General features: G+C 41.8%; 1 protein-coding gene across 3 annotated transcripts in view; it reads right to left on the bottom strand.

Annotated features, from left to right (window-relative positions):
* col4a5 (collagen, type IV, alpha 5 (Alport syndrome)) overlaps positions 1–14,655 on the bottom strand; it is a 257,193-nt gene that overhangs the window by 90,239 nt on the left and 152,299 nt on the right. For all 3 annotated transcript variants that reach the window (XM_060832454.1, XM_060832453.1, XM_060832455.1), the window contains 5 exons: positions 14,464–14,556; positions 11,202–11,306; positions 8,563–8,660; positions 7,421–7,571; positions 5,636–5,749 (listed from right to left, as the gene is read on the bottom strand). In XM_060832454.1, the coding sequence (XP_060688437.1) occupies positions 5,636–5,749; positions 7,421–7,571; positions 8,563–8,660; positions 11,202–11,306; positions 14,464–14,556 (561 nt within the window). The remainder of the gene's footprint in view (positions 1–5,635; positions 5,750–7,420; positions 7,572–8,562; positions 8,661–11,201; positions 11,307–14,463; positions 14,557–14,655) is intronic.

The following is a 14,655-nucleotide window of genomic DNA, read 5'->3' as shown; positions in this document are numbered from 1 at the left end:
TGGGAGTACAGTGGGAATTCAGTGCAGTCGGGGAGAGATACGTTTTGGTTTTCATTTAGCTTATAGTTTGTAAGGTTTCTTTTGTGGTTGATAAAATGTACTTTATTCTATAATAGCAAGGACCAGGGAAGAATGACTCGAGAGTAGGTGATTTCACTTAGTATCAAGCATCTTCCAAGAGGTTTAATTAAAAGGGGTAAGTCATTTGAGGAGAGCTCAAAGCTCTGGTGTGCTCTCCTTGCTCTTGGTGAGATCATTTCCAGTGCTTACAACCAACACAGCTGTAGCTCCTGGTTTTGGAGTTGCAGCAGTGCCTGGTTACGCTGTGGAGCATCTGTAATATGGACAGTATCATGGATAACATGTGGAGACTCCACAGGAAGGAAAGGAATGGATGATCACGATGCAGAGCAAGAGGACTAGGCAGGCAGTGCAGGAATCTCCTGAAGCTATTCCCTGTAAAAACAGGATATTGTTGAGGGAAATGGTGTCTCGGGGGTAGCGCACCAGACAAATTTGTTGCAGCACAGTCAGCTCTGCTGCACAGGGGAGGTGTTAAAAGTGTGGGAATGCAATAGTCATGTGGAATTCAATTGTAAAGGGAATAGACAAGCATTTCTGTTGCCACAAATGAGACTCCAGGTCTCCCTGCTGCAAGGGTCAAAGATGTCTCAGAGCGACTACAAGATATTCTGAAGGGGGAGGGTGAACAGCCAATTGTTGTGGTACACATTGGTACAAACGACACAGGTTAGAAAAAAAGGATGAAGTCTTGAAAGCAGAAGAGTTTAGGAAATGCGTTGAAAAGTTAAATAGCTGGGGATAATTTCTCTGGTGCTGAGGGATGACCTTACAGAAGTTTATAAAATCATGAGGGGCATGGATATGATGAATAGTCAAGGTGTTTTCCCCAAGGTAGGGGAGTCCAAACTTAGAGGGCATAGGTTTAAGGTGAATTGGGAAAGATTTAAAAGAGATGTGAAGGGTAACTTTTTCACTTGGAGGGTGGTATGTGTATGGAATGAGCTGCCAGAGGAAGTGGTGGAGGCTGGTACGATTACAACATTTAAAAGACATCTGAATGGGTATACGAATCGGAAGGATTTAGAGGGATATGGGCCAAGTGTTGGCAAATGGGACAAGATTAATTTAGGACAGCTGGTCGCCATGGACAAGTTGGTCCCAAGAGTCTATTTCTGTGCCAGGCATCTCTAAGTTAGATCTCAAAGGTAGTGATTTCAGGATTACTATCAGTGCCACGTTCTAGTCAGAGTAGAAATAACAGGATATATGACATGAACATATTGCTGGTGAGATCATGCAAGGAAGAGCGTTTCAGATTCCTGAGACTGGTTGTGGGGGAAGTGGGACCAGCACAAAATGGATAGGTCACATCTAGGTGTGAGGTACTCAGGGAAGTATTTGCTAGAATGTTTGGGGAAGCTTTATAGTATAATAGTAAGGGATGGAAACCAAGTCAAGGAGTCAGAGAAAGAGGAATCAAGGACACAAGCAAAAGACAAAAAGAGGAATAAGAAGAGTGATCTGCAGAGAAATCAAGACCAGGGTGAAACAGAGCCAGTAACAATAAAATAGGAATGGGACAAGTAGTGTTAAAAAGACAAGCCTTAAAGGCTTTGTCCCTTAATGTGTAGAACATTCGCAATGAGTGGATGAATTAATTGTGCGAATAGATGAAAACAGGCATGATATAGTTGTTGTTATGGACATTAGTGTGGATTGTATACAGACCCCAAAACTGTGGGGGTGATGTTGGGAATGACATTTTGGAAAATTGAGGCACATGTAATAAAGGAACATCTGTAATTAGGGGTAATTTTAAGTTGCTCATAAATTCAGTCAATCAAATTATTAACAATTCCGTGGAGGAAGAATTCCTGGAGTGTATATGAGATGTTTATTCTGGCCCAATATGTTGAGGAACCAATGAGAGAACAGGCCATCTTAGACTGGGTGTTATATAATGAGAAAGGAATTAATCTGCAATCTAATTGTCTGAGGGTACTCGGGGATGAGCATGTGATGGAATTCCTCATCAAGATGGAGAATAATGCAGTTGATTCTGAGATAAGGGTCTTCAATGTAAAGAGAGGTGACTATTATGACATGAGGCACAAGTTGGCTATGTTAAATTGGGGAATATTACTTAAAGGGTTGATGATGGAAAGGTAATGGCAAACATTCAAAGAGCACGTGGGTGAACTTCAACAATTGTTCATTATTATCTCACACAGGAGTAAAATGGGAAAGATGGTCAAACCATAACTTACAAGGGAAATTATATATTGTATTACATCCAAGGAAGAGGCATACAATTGGTGAGAAAAACAATGGACCTGAGGATTGGGAGTAGTTTAGAATTCAGCAAAAGAGGACAAAGGAATTGATTAAGAAAGGGAAATGAGAGTGAGCTTGTGAAGAACATAAACACTGACTGAAAAAATTTCTATAGTTACCTGAAGAGAAAAATACTGGTGAAAAATATTGGTAGGTTCCTTATAGTCAGAAATAAGGAAATTTGTAATGGAGAACAAAGACTTACAAAATACATACTCTGGTTCTATGTTCACAAAGGAGTACACAAACAACATTCCAGAAATGTTGGGGGAACACAGGGTTTAGTGAGAGGGTGGAACTGAAGGAAATCAAGTGTTAGTAGGAAAATGGTGCTGGGGAAATTGATGGAATTGGAGGCTGACAAATCCTCAGGGCCTGATAATCTATACCCCAGAGTACTTACAGAAGCAGCTTTAGAAATTGATTTTTGATTTGATTTATTGTAGTCATGCGAATGTAAGTTTTGTTTTATGAGCAGGACAGGCAGATTGTAGTAAGCAAGGACATACAGTTCATGGGGTACTTATAGAGAGTGAAGCAAACAGGTTACACTGCCAAGGAGGTGCACAAAGGAAAATTAATATTAACAAGATTAACATTTATTGAAGTTGGAGAATCCATTCATCAGCCTAATAATGGCAGGAATAAGCTGTTCTTGAACTAGTGGTAGTCTCTACTCTAGAACAGTTCCTACAAATTGGAAGTAGCTTATGCAATCCTTCCATTTACAATGGAGTTAGAGAGAAAACCAGGGATTATAAAACAGTCAGCTTGACATCAGGAGTGTGGCAAATGCTGGATTCATAAAAGATTTAATAGCAGACCATTTAAAAACAGTAGCAAGATTTGACATGCGCAACATGAATTTATAAAACAGAAATTATGCTTGATACATCGACTGGAATTTTGAGAATGTAACTAGGAGAACTGATAAAGGGGAGCAAGTGGATGTGGTTTATTTGGAGTTTCAGAAGGCTTTTGATGAAGTTCTATGTAAGGGATTAGTATATAAAATTAAAGTGCATAGGATTGGGCAGAGTGTACTGAGGTGCTTGGAGGCTGGTTGGCAGACAAGAAAGAAAGAGTAGGAATAATGGGTCTTTTTTGAACAGTAGGCAGTAACAAGTAGCATACTGCAGGGATCAGAACTAGGACCCCAGTTATACCCAATCTATATTAATGATTTAGAGGAGGGAATGAAATGCAATATCTTCAAATTTGCAGATGGTATACAAAGCTGGGTGGGAAGGTGAGCTGTGAGGAAAATGCAGAGATGCTTCAGTGTGATCTGGAAAGCTGAGTGAGTGAGCAGATGTAGGGTAATGTGAATAAATATGAGGTTGTCCAATTGATAGCAAAAATAAGAAAATGGATTATTATTTGAATGAATGCAAATCAAGAGAGGGGAATATGCAGCATGATCTGGGTGCCCTCGTACATCCAGTCACTGAAGATAAGCTTGCAGGCAGAACTGGCAGTGAAGAGGACAAATAATATGCTGGCTTTTATAGCAAGAGTATTTGAGGACAGGACCAGAGATGTCTTGTGCAATTGTACAGAGCCTTGGTGAAAGTTTACTTAGAATATTGTGTTTAGTTTTGGTCTCCTTAAGTGAAGAGGATGTTCTCACTTTAGCAGGAGTGCAGTGAAGGTTTACCAGATTGATTCCTGGGATAGCAACACTGACATAATGATTATATTCACTGGGGTTCAGAAATAAGCAGGGGACATCTCTTTAATAACCTATAAGATTCCAACAGAACTGGACAAAGTGGATGCAGGAAGGATGTTCCTAATAGCAGGGGATTCCAGAACCAGGGGTCACAGGCTAAGGATATTGAATAAACCATTTAGGACTAAGGTGAGGAGAAATTTCTTCACAGAGTGGTGAGCCTATGGAATTACTACCACAGAAAGCAGTGGAGGCCAAAATATTTTAGCATGTCGAGAAGGAATTGGATACAGCATTTGGAGCACCAGGGATCAAAGGATATGAGGTTAAGAGAGACCAGGCTACTGAGTTGGATCATCAACCACGATCAGATTGAATACTGTGTCAACAGGCTAAGTGGCCCACTCCTATATTCACGCATCTTAGGATTTTGTCAACAAGTGGGGATTAGGCTTACCATAATTTGATATTTAGTCCCACTGGGAAAATCATGAAGCAAATACATTAAGGTCCTGAATTTCCTTGAAAGAACTCACTGAACACTAGCCTTAGATTTGGGTTTGGTGGGATTAACTAGTTAAAAGTCAGCTTTATGTTGGTCCAAATATTCATAAGATGCATTGCTGAAATTCTCCAAGGCTTCTTAGACTGCACCCTCAGAACCCAAAACTACTACAAGGTCAGCAGATATGAGAATACCACCACCTGCAGGCTGCCCTCCAAAACATTCACCATCCTGACTTGGAAATATGTCACTGTCCCTTCACTGATGCCAGGTCAAAATTGTGGAACTCTCTCCCCAACAGAATTGTTGGTTTACCTACACCAGTGGTACAAGAAGGCAACTCACCAAAAACTTTCTTTGGGGAAGCTAGGGATATGGAATGAATGTGGACCAGCGAACGACTCTCATGTCCCATGTGAGCATAAAAAAGACCTTTGCACACCATTACACGGCCAATGGCCAACGCTAACCAAAATTCTAGCTTCTGGTGATTAACAGTGGTGAAACATTCGTTGAACTACTTCCATCCATGTGGCCTAGGTACACCCACAGCACTGTCAGGGAGTGTGTTCTGGAATTTTGATCCAGCAACAATGAAGGAACAAGGCTGTAGTTCCAATTTAAGATGGTATGTGGAGGAGGAGAATTTGCAGGGTGTAAAAAATTCTGCATTTGGCTGCTGCCCATGTTTTTCTAACTGGTAAAGGTCATGAGTTTGGAAGGTGCTGTCAAAGGAGCCTTGGTGAGTAATTGCAGAGTACCTTGTATATGGTATATGCTGCTGCAATTTAATGGAGGAAGTGAATCTATAAGGTAGTTGGTGGGGTCCAATTAAGTGGATTACTCCTTTTTGGATGATGTGGAGCTTCTTGAGTATTGATGGAACTGCGCTCATTTACGCAAGTGGAGTTGTATTCCATCACATTCCTGACTTGTGCCTTGTAGATAATGAACAGGCTTCGTGTGCCGATATCAGGATGATCACACGTTCATAAAAATTACATGGTTGGCACTAGCTAACTGAAGTAACACCTTCAGAGTAGGGGTGATTTCATTTCAACCTGGGAGGGTTGAATGATTGTACCTATCAGAATTCATACCTGGTTGACCTGGAAGCCCAGGTGGGCCCTGTGGACCCGGGACACCTCGCCCACCTAATCCAGGGGGGCCGACTGGACCAGGAGGACCTGGAGGGCCAGTGAAACCTGGATCACCTGAGAAAGGGAAGAAAAGAGTTACAAAACAACCTGGGATTTTTTGACAATCAACATTCTCTCTAGCACAGACTCCCACCCTTGAAGTATTTTCATTTGCCCAAGGCTCATCTAAAGACAAAAGCAGCTGGTGGTTTCTGATTGAGGTGTCGTCTTTTGAAACTCAGACAGGCAAAACAGGTATAGCTTGTGTAAAAGGAAGTGAGGTACAATGAGTCATCAGTCTATCCTTTCCACAGTTCCCTGTATGGAAGATTCAGCTTAATGGATTTGGTATAGGTAGTCCTGATCTGTCTCTGGTTCTCTGGTCTCTGGTTCTGTCTGGTCCAATCCTCTCTGAGACCATATACAGGCAACTGGCATGTAGACAAAGAAAACAAGTCATTTGCATATTTGAATGATGGAAGTCAGGATTTACTATTATCATTCAATGTTCAGATGTCAGCACAGGATCAAATAGAGAGAAGAGACCTGTATAATTGGACAGCTGTATACAGGTGGTAAAATTGTCAGATTGCTTATGATTTTCCTCCCCAGGAAGAAAAATAGAAATACCACCCTCCAGTCATGACAGATACAACAAGTTTCTGTAGGCAGACAGGCACAATTGTCAGTTAAGGTGGAGGAGGCCACTGTCTACATGGTAATGGTACTGGGGTCAGTAATAGTCAGTTTCAGAACATTTGCAGTGTAGGTGGAACTACAGCCCCTCAGTGCTATACTGGAATGTGTCCCAGTTAAACAGAGGGATGCAAATAGCCTTTGGCAAAGGGATGACTGAATATAGGCAACAATTAGATCACTGTAGTGCCAATATTTTTGTTTTTTTGCTCTGTATTGTCTGCTTGAAGCACTGCATAGTGCTTTAAAGACTACTGCACAACGTCTTAAAGGAAAGGTTGGTGGTGCTTGGCAGGCATGTTGCAATGTACAGATTGCTGTACAACTGTGCACCCCAAAGGAAAAGACTGAGCAATACAATTGCTATGATGGTAATCAAAACTTAATGGGGACGAGAAGACTAACATGAGTCACTCTCAGTTGTGAAAGATACTCAGTATGTCATATTCTGGGATCAAAACTACATAGCATTGTGCAACAACTATTCACATAAGTAAACTGTAGAGCCTTGTATCTTACTAGGACTCATCTTAATTTACACTTAAGATTCTATCTGCATACTGAGTGGACTATGTTTGCTAATGTGTGTAAGGGCGATGGCCATTAATGTTTACAAAATATCAAACTGATTGTGCCAATGGTAACCTGAAACGGAAGGCATATGCTGGAGTGTAAAGCAACGTAGGTCTCTGGCCTTTTCCTGCAATGTCAGTTGGTAGACGAGTGTTGGGCAGCCACAAATTTACAGGAAAAGTGAAAGGGCAACATAGTAAATTAAAATCAAAAACACAGTCATGTGTGAAATAGTGAGCAGAGTTCTACATTCCATCATTCTGCAGGATTGGAGGTGGAAATAGTCTCAAGAGTTGTGATTGGCCATGTCACTGATTCAGACTAATAAGAAGTTAGTGAGCAATGCTGCTGTAACTCATCAAGAAAATACCACGATGATCTCATCTGACACTCACTGAGTTGCCTTTATAGTATCTCTATAAAAGACTACCAAGACAGTTTGTGAGATTCTTTCGGGTGTTATGTCATGTACAGTACCTTTTAATCCAATTGTGCCATCGATTCCTGGTCGCCCTGGTTGGCCTGGTAATCCAGGGGTTCCTGGATCACCTTTATTACCTGGCAGCCCATTGATCCCTTGTGGACCAGGTGGACCTGGTGGTCCAGGAAGCCCAAAGCCAGCATCTCCCTGTTTGGAAATGGCAAGAGTCGTAAGGTAGCTCTTATGAGTTACTTTTCTATGTTTATTCATCATACATCCAAATTTTACAGGTACAGTATCCAGAAATGATTGTTCAATATCTAAAGAGAGCTGAAACAAGGTACGATCAAATTAAATAGTGAAAAATTCAGAAGGGAATCAAGGAATCCTAAACCTCACATTGAGGATCTCACAGAGCGTCGAAGGACTTGATTAGATTCCCTACAGTGTGGAAACAGGCCCTTCGGCCCAACTAGTCCACACCAACCCTCCAAAGAGTAACCTACCCAGACCCATTTCCCTCTGCCTAACACTATGGGCAATTTACCATAGCCAATTCACCTGACCTGCATATCGTTGGAATATGGGAGGAAACCCACGCAGACACAGAGAGAATGTGCAAATTCTACACAGACAGTTGCCAGAGGCTGGAATCAAACCTGAGACCCTGGTACTGAGAGGCAATAGTGCTAACAACTGAGCCACCGTGCTGTCTTCGGAGGGTGTATTGCTTTTGAAGTATATTCCTGCTGTCACCAATCACTGCATGAAACAAGACCCCAATAAGGTATGTGCTGCATGACTAGGTTCGAGGAATCTAATATTCGATATAAAACTTTACTACTTTTAGTTCCTCACTTTCAGTCATGATTGAGAGATAATGCAGCAAAGTTCCCCAGTGAAGGAATAAATGATTGTGACATGTTTTCCAATGACTTCAAGGGCACTTTTGGGAAATGTAGCAATTTGCTTGGAAATCAAATTATAGTAACAGCTGTGGATGATGTATGAAAATTAGTTTAAACATTCAGGAAATCCCCGAACAAGAAATGTCTGAATAAAGTAGTGGGTTACATCTGCAAGCATAGAGTACCAAGCAATTCTACAATTCTGAAAGCACAGATCTTGAAATCATTGCACTAGCACTGGGAGTGGGCCATTCTGAAAGTCAATTGTTGACCCAATTGTAAATACATACCTTTGGTCCTGGGATTCCTGGTTGACCTGGAGTCCCATCACGCCCTGGTCTTCCTGGACCTCCTGGAGCACCTGGTGAACCTGGTAATCCTGGCAAACCTGCAGAAATATAAAACAAGCAGGTATGAAATTCCATAAGGCCTTTACACCGTCTAAGTTGTTTTTGGATCGCTACAAAAATGGTGAGCTAAGAGGTTGGATTTTTGTTAATTAGACAAGTAGCTCGTATCAGGAATTTTCTAACTTGGCAGAACTTGTCTCGATTAAAATGGTTGCATTGAACCCAACCTCAACTCCAGAGATTGGGATTGTGTTGGACCCACTGACTCTGGAAGAAGAGCCTAAATGGCCATGGTGGGCCAGGGAGGTGGCAGTTGATGATGCATGATTCTTAAGGTAGCTGGTTTATTTGCCTGCCTCAGTTCCCTGGAGCTTCACCACTCATGACACCCACCTACTCTCCACGTTTCCTCCATATCCTCAATTTCTCGAACATGCCACTTTCATTCTCATTCACCTAGTAGGCAGGAAAGAATATCACCTTTTCCCAGCTGCTTACACTTCTGATGAAGAATCACCAGAGTCGAAACATTAAGTCTGCATTCTTCCCACAAATGCTCCTGAGCTTCACCAGCACATTCTATGTGAGGCAGAACAGGACCCCTGCTTAGTTAATAGATCTGTGAGACTTGGAGTTCAGCCGTGCATAGTGGTGAGGCCATCTGGAAAGTATTTCAGTCTAAACAAAATGGTCAGGTGTTATCTATGGAGGAATGGAGGGTGGTGGAGGGGGCTTAAAGCTGAACCAGGGGGACACGGAATTACCAGGGAGGTGATGAAGGGAGCTTGGAGGGCATGAAGATGGGATGGGGAATATATAAGCAGAGCCGGTAAGATATTTTGAGTTTACCTTTCAAAGACTCCGGAATTCATACTATGGTTCATGAATCCTTCGCGGGTTCGTGAACCACATATCATGGAAACATTGGACTGACTTTATGAAAATTGTAGGGGCGGAGCCAGTAAATGTCCAATTTCCTAATGGAGCATGTTGGGACAGAGTGTGGGTTCACTACTAACACATTTCACCTAATCCAGTCAAACTCATGGGCTCAGGGAATAAGGCTGATAATTCCAGAATCAAGTTCTGCCTGCTCTTTCTTTCAATGACTCTGCAAAATCTAGGTCACTCACAGAGATAGGGAAATTGGGAGAAACAGATTTAATTTTACAGTTATTTTTAGTCAGGTCACTTTAGCATTTCACAATTTCATGTCCTCTTTACTCTCAACTTCAATTAATAAAGACCCTGAAGCCTCTTCAAGCAGCAATGGGCTGGTGCTAACCAATATTCATCTCTCCCTAGAAAGGCACTTAAAATATTATAATCTGTAGAGCTTTGGGTAAAGCCATGATAATAGTTTTATGAGCATAAACACTATTAATAAAACCAATTTTCCACACATACAATCTTAATAACACTGAGTTTGCAATCTTCACAGCCAGCTGATGATATACCTACAATTATTGTGACTGCGTTTGGCCATATCCCTCCAAACCTTTTCTATTCAAGAACTTATCCAAAATGTCTTTTAGACTTCAGAACTGTGCCTGTATCCATCAATGCTGCATTTCAATCACGAACCACTGTGTAAAAATTTTACCTCTCATGCCCTTTCTAAATCTTTCGCTTCTCACCTTAAGAAATGCCCCCTGGTTTTGAATTCCCCCAGCCAAAAGTGAGGACTGCAGATGCTGGAAACCAGAGTTTAGATCAAAGTGGTGCTGGAAAAGCACAGCAGGTCAGGCAGCATCCGAGGAGCAGGAAAATCAACATTTTGGGCAAAAGCCCTTCATCATGAAGAGAGCCTTCAGGGCAGAGGAGATGACCTGGGGATTGCAGTGAGAGAAAGACTCACTGAGATTCTTGTGGAGAGAGGAGGAGAACTTCTTCAAGGTAGGCATTCCTGATGAAGAGGTTTTGCCCGAAACGTCGATTTTCCTGCTCCTCGGATGCTGCCTGACCTGCTGTGCTTTTCCAACACCACTCTGAACTAAACTTTGAACTCCCCCACCCTAGGGAAAAGACCTTTGTTATTCACTAAATGATTCCTAATATAATCATTACAGTGGCAAAGGAGGTCATTCAAGTGCATCAAGTCAGTGCCATCTCTCAGTAGAGCAATACAATCTGTCGCATTTCCTTGTTCTAGACCTGTAAGGTTATTTTGTACTAGAGCCAATTTGATTTTCTTCAGAAATAATTCATTGTCTTTGTTTTTACCACTCACTTAGCCGTTGCAGATTATTACCGCTCACTGCATAAAAATTCTTCCTCACATGCTGCTTGTACATCTTGCTAACAACTCTAAAGCTGTGTCTAAGTGTACCAGCAGCTAATGCTAACAGCAATATCCCAAAGAACAGGGATCTCACCTGACAATGACCTTGTCAATATCTCGACTAACCATAAACAGTTAGCTGATGACTGTGTCTGGAGCCTTGACATGAACAGAGTCATTGGTTAAAAGGAAAAGAGGCACTGAACACTTCAGTGATGTGGTAAAGGGCTACATGAATGCAAGGTTTTTCTGTCACTATTACAATTTCAAAACCTATTATCAGTGGATAGACACCTACCTTTTGGGCCTGCTGAACCAGGGAATCCAATGCCTGGCATTCCCCTATCCCCTTTTGGTCCCTGGAGTCCTGGTAAACCTGGTTGCCCTGGTTGGCCTGAGTCACCTTTAGAAAGGAAAACAAATTTAATACATTATTGAAAGCACATGAATGGCAGGAGAGCTTTTTAAATTATTTTTCCATCATCCCTTTCACAATTTGAAGGACTATGCATGGCTACTAACAAATGAATATATTAACACACCATTGGGAATTAATAAAAAGTAATTTTAACAGAGAGAATCTCATTCCTCAATGCAACCAAGTCCTTTCACTATGCTGCAAACATTATGGCATAATTGCTATCATATAATCCATTTTTCCTACTGACTATGCATTTAAAGTATCAAATATGGTCAACTCTTTTATCATATTTCTCTTGAAGAGGGTGACAACTATTGAAAGATTGGCAACCTTAAAATATCAAGTGATTCTTTTGAGGTGGCTTAGGTCTAATCAACATTTTAAGCATGAGAAGCAGAACAGCGAAAGTGGAGAGGTCCTTTATCAGGGACACACTGGTGCACACACTTCCAAACATACTTTCCAATGTACTTAACACAAATATGTGTGCCATATGATTGTGTACTGTAGCAAGCAATACTTTTAACAAATCAATCTGCATTCCTGATGAAGGGCTTATGCCCGAAACATCGCCTCGCCTGCTCCTCGGATACTGCCTGACCTGCTGTGTTTTTCCAGCATCACTCTCTCAACTCCTCCTCAATTTTCAAATAGGATGCTTCAAAGTATAAGAGATTTGGCAATGAATGAAGTCAAGTCTCTTCAAAGATCTTAGAATCTCAAAAACCAGATAAGCGTTGATAGCAAAGATATTGCAATGAACTATTTGCTGGGTTCTGAGATCATTATGATTGGGCAATACAGTTGTGATAGATCAAGAAGCAGCGGCACACCCACAGATTTGTGTTAAGCATAATTTTGAGATAGTAACCTGGTTGGTCTCAAATGAAAACACAGTAATGTAGTCAATCTGTGAAAAATGTCTGCATTTTTCCATTTTTTTCACACCTTACAACGATCTGGCCTTGTACAGTAAAAGACAGGGTAAAAGATTGCAACATAGCTCTGGAAAAGTCAGTAAACTTTTTCAGCTCAGCTCTGAAAGACTGATACAGTCCGCTATGTGTCAATAAAGTAAGCATATTTTCCACATTTTCCAAAGCTTCTTCATTAAGGACATGTATTGTGTGGGTAATGTCCTGGCATTTGCATTGCAACACAGCTTCTTAGATTTTTCCTATCACTAAAAGCCGAAGCTTTTCAGTGTCATCATGTTGACGGCACATTCTTTGCTTCATTTTATTCATCATTACATGTTTCATCTTTAGATAATGAATAACAATGTTGCAAAAGATAGTATGTAGTACCTCCCCAGACTTTGAACCAAGTGCGCAATTCTGAGTCAGTTGTTAAGATTGGAAAAATAAGGTGGTCAACATTGGGAAAACATTTCCACCAATGGTTAACAGCAAGATGAGTATTTCTCCATTGAGTTGGGAGGGGTCCATTAACATCTCATTATCACCTATTCTTGTCTCATTTATCAGCAACTTCCTAGTCTCTCACATGGCAGAGAGGAACTAAATAGATTCAATATAAAAGTGGGTACCCAGGCAGCTCTGAGCTTTCACCTTTGCCAGCTGTCTCAACATCACAGGACATGTTCCACGGGTAGCGACTGAGGGCTCCCCATGTACAGATATTGGCATTGGACACAGGCCAGACCTACTTCATCAACATAGCCTTAAACTGTGATTCATATTAATCTGGAACATTCTATCTGCATTTACTCTGTCTAGTCATGGGCATGTCTAAAAATCAGAAAACGAATGAACCTCAGCTAAGTCAAAGGATCTGTTGTCAATCTGGATGCACAGGGTGTAGCTCAAGAGCATCATGTGATATCAGCCCAGAGGTTCAACACAGTCAGTCAGCTGCTTGGTATGTTCACAGCCAGACTTTCTATCCCATTATAGTTCAGAGCGTGGGCCACAGACAATCCTGCATGTCTAGTTATTCACCTTTTTCTCACATGGCTGGGCATTCTTTGGGCAGTGGGCACCTCACAGACCAGGGCGGCAACTTCAGATCAGGCTGGCAGGGTCTGGTGCCATTGTCCCATCTGTTATCCTGAGGAACGAGGATGGACCTCCTATCCATCAGCCCATCCACCACAGCTACCAGGACCCTACTGGTGAAATGGGATGCCAACTTCACTTCCTCAGCTACAACCTTAGAATTGTGCAGCATTGACAACAGCATATCCTTGCCTTCAGCAAACTAGCAACAGATATGATGCACAGTTAGCCTTTAAACATGGATAGAAGTGATGAGTAGGTCTGTTATTGTTGGGCAAAAGGCTGGAGGCTCCCTGTCTTATTTGCTGATGAAGGGCTTTTGCCCGAAATGTCAATTTACTTGCTCCTCGGATGCTGCCTGACCTGCTGTGCTTTTCGAGCAACACACTAATCTATATTGTTGTTTTTGCGTGTGAGTTAGTATAGGAGCAGCATCATCGAGGTGTGATTATTGAAATTAGCAACAGAGATAACTGATAATGCAGAGGGAAAATCTCCATGAAACCCACTGAGACACTGATATGACTTTTGGTAATTTTCAGCGCAGTAAAACAGTTTGGTTCCATCAGCATTAGAAATGTTTTTTGGTGCGTTACTGTCAGTACGCAGGCAAGACTATTTTGCAGCCAATCATCTGTCATTGCTGTTGTAACTGTGCCTTGTGAACTGCATCCTGTGCAGAAGATGTTGCCATGCCTTCTCCTGAATTGGCCCAACCATTCATTGCTGAGGTAAACATCTTGTGGTCCGAATCCCTTCCCTGCAGTACTGTACAGGAGGTGAGAACATTCTCTGCTCAAGCTGCCATGAACCATGTCGGCAAGGCTTCTTCAACGGCAGTAAAGGCAGCTGTTCTTACTTGCTGGAGAGGTTGCCTGACTGACAAACTGTTCAAGACATTTAGCTTCCAAATGCTTGACAAATTTTACCTCCCCTTCTTTAGCGACACCCATTATTCATTTTACAGCACAGATTTCCATTTGCTGTATCAACTTCACTCTGTCTCCAATCAGAGACATTTTTAACTAGCATAAGTCCCCCCCCAGTTAATTTGTCCTGGCAAAGTATGCCCAAATAGGGACAAAGTTCTTCATGTTGTACAGACAGCTGAAGCATCTTACCTGGGCGACCTGCCAATCCAGGTTCACCTGGTATCCCTGGTGGACCTCTTGGACCAGGCTCAGAGACCGTTTGACCAGAATCACCTTTAGCACCTGGACAGAATGGCAAAGGATTAATGATGGTTTCCCACAAACACCAGTGCGATAGAACATTAGACAACTCTGCATGGTCTAAAAAGCACTAACAACTCA

The sequence above is a fragment of the Hemiscyllium ocellatum genome, chromosome 11, assembly GCF_020745735.1.
Source record: "Hemiscyllium ocellatum isolate sHemOce1 chromosome 11, sHemOce1.pat.X.cur, whole genome shotgun sequence".
Classification (NCBI taxonomy): Eukaryota; Metazoa; Chordata; class Chondrichthyes; order Orectolobiformes; family Hemiscylliidae; genus Hemiscyllium; species Hemiscyllium ocellatum.
This window is presented reverse-complemented; position numbering and strand designations above follow the sequence as displayed.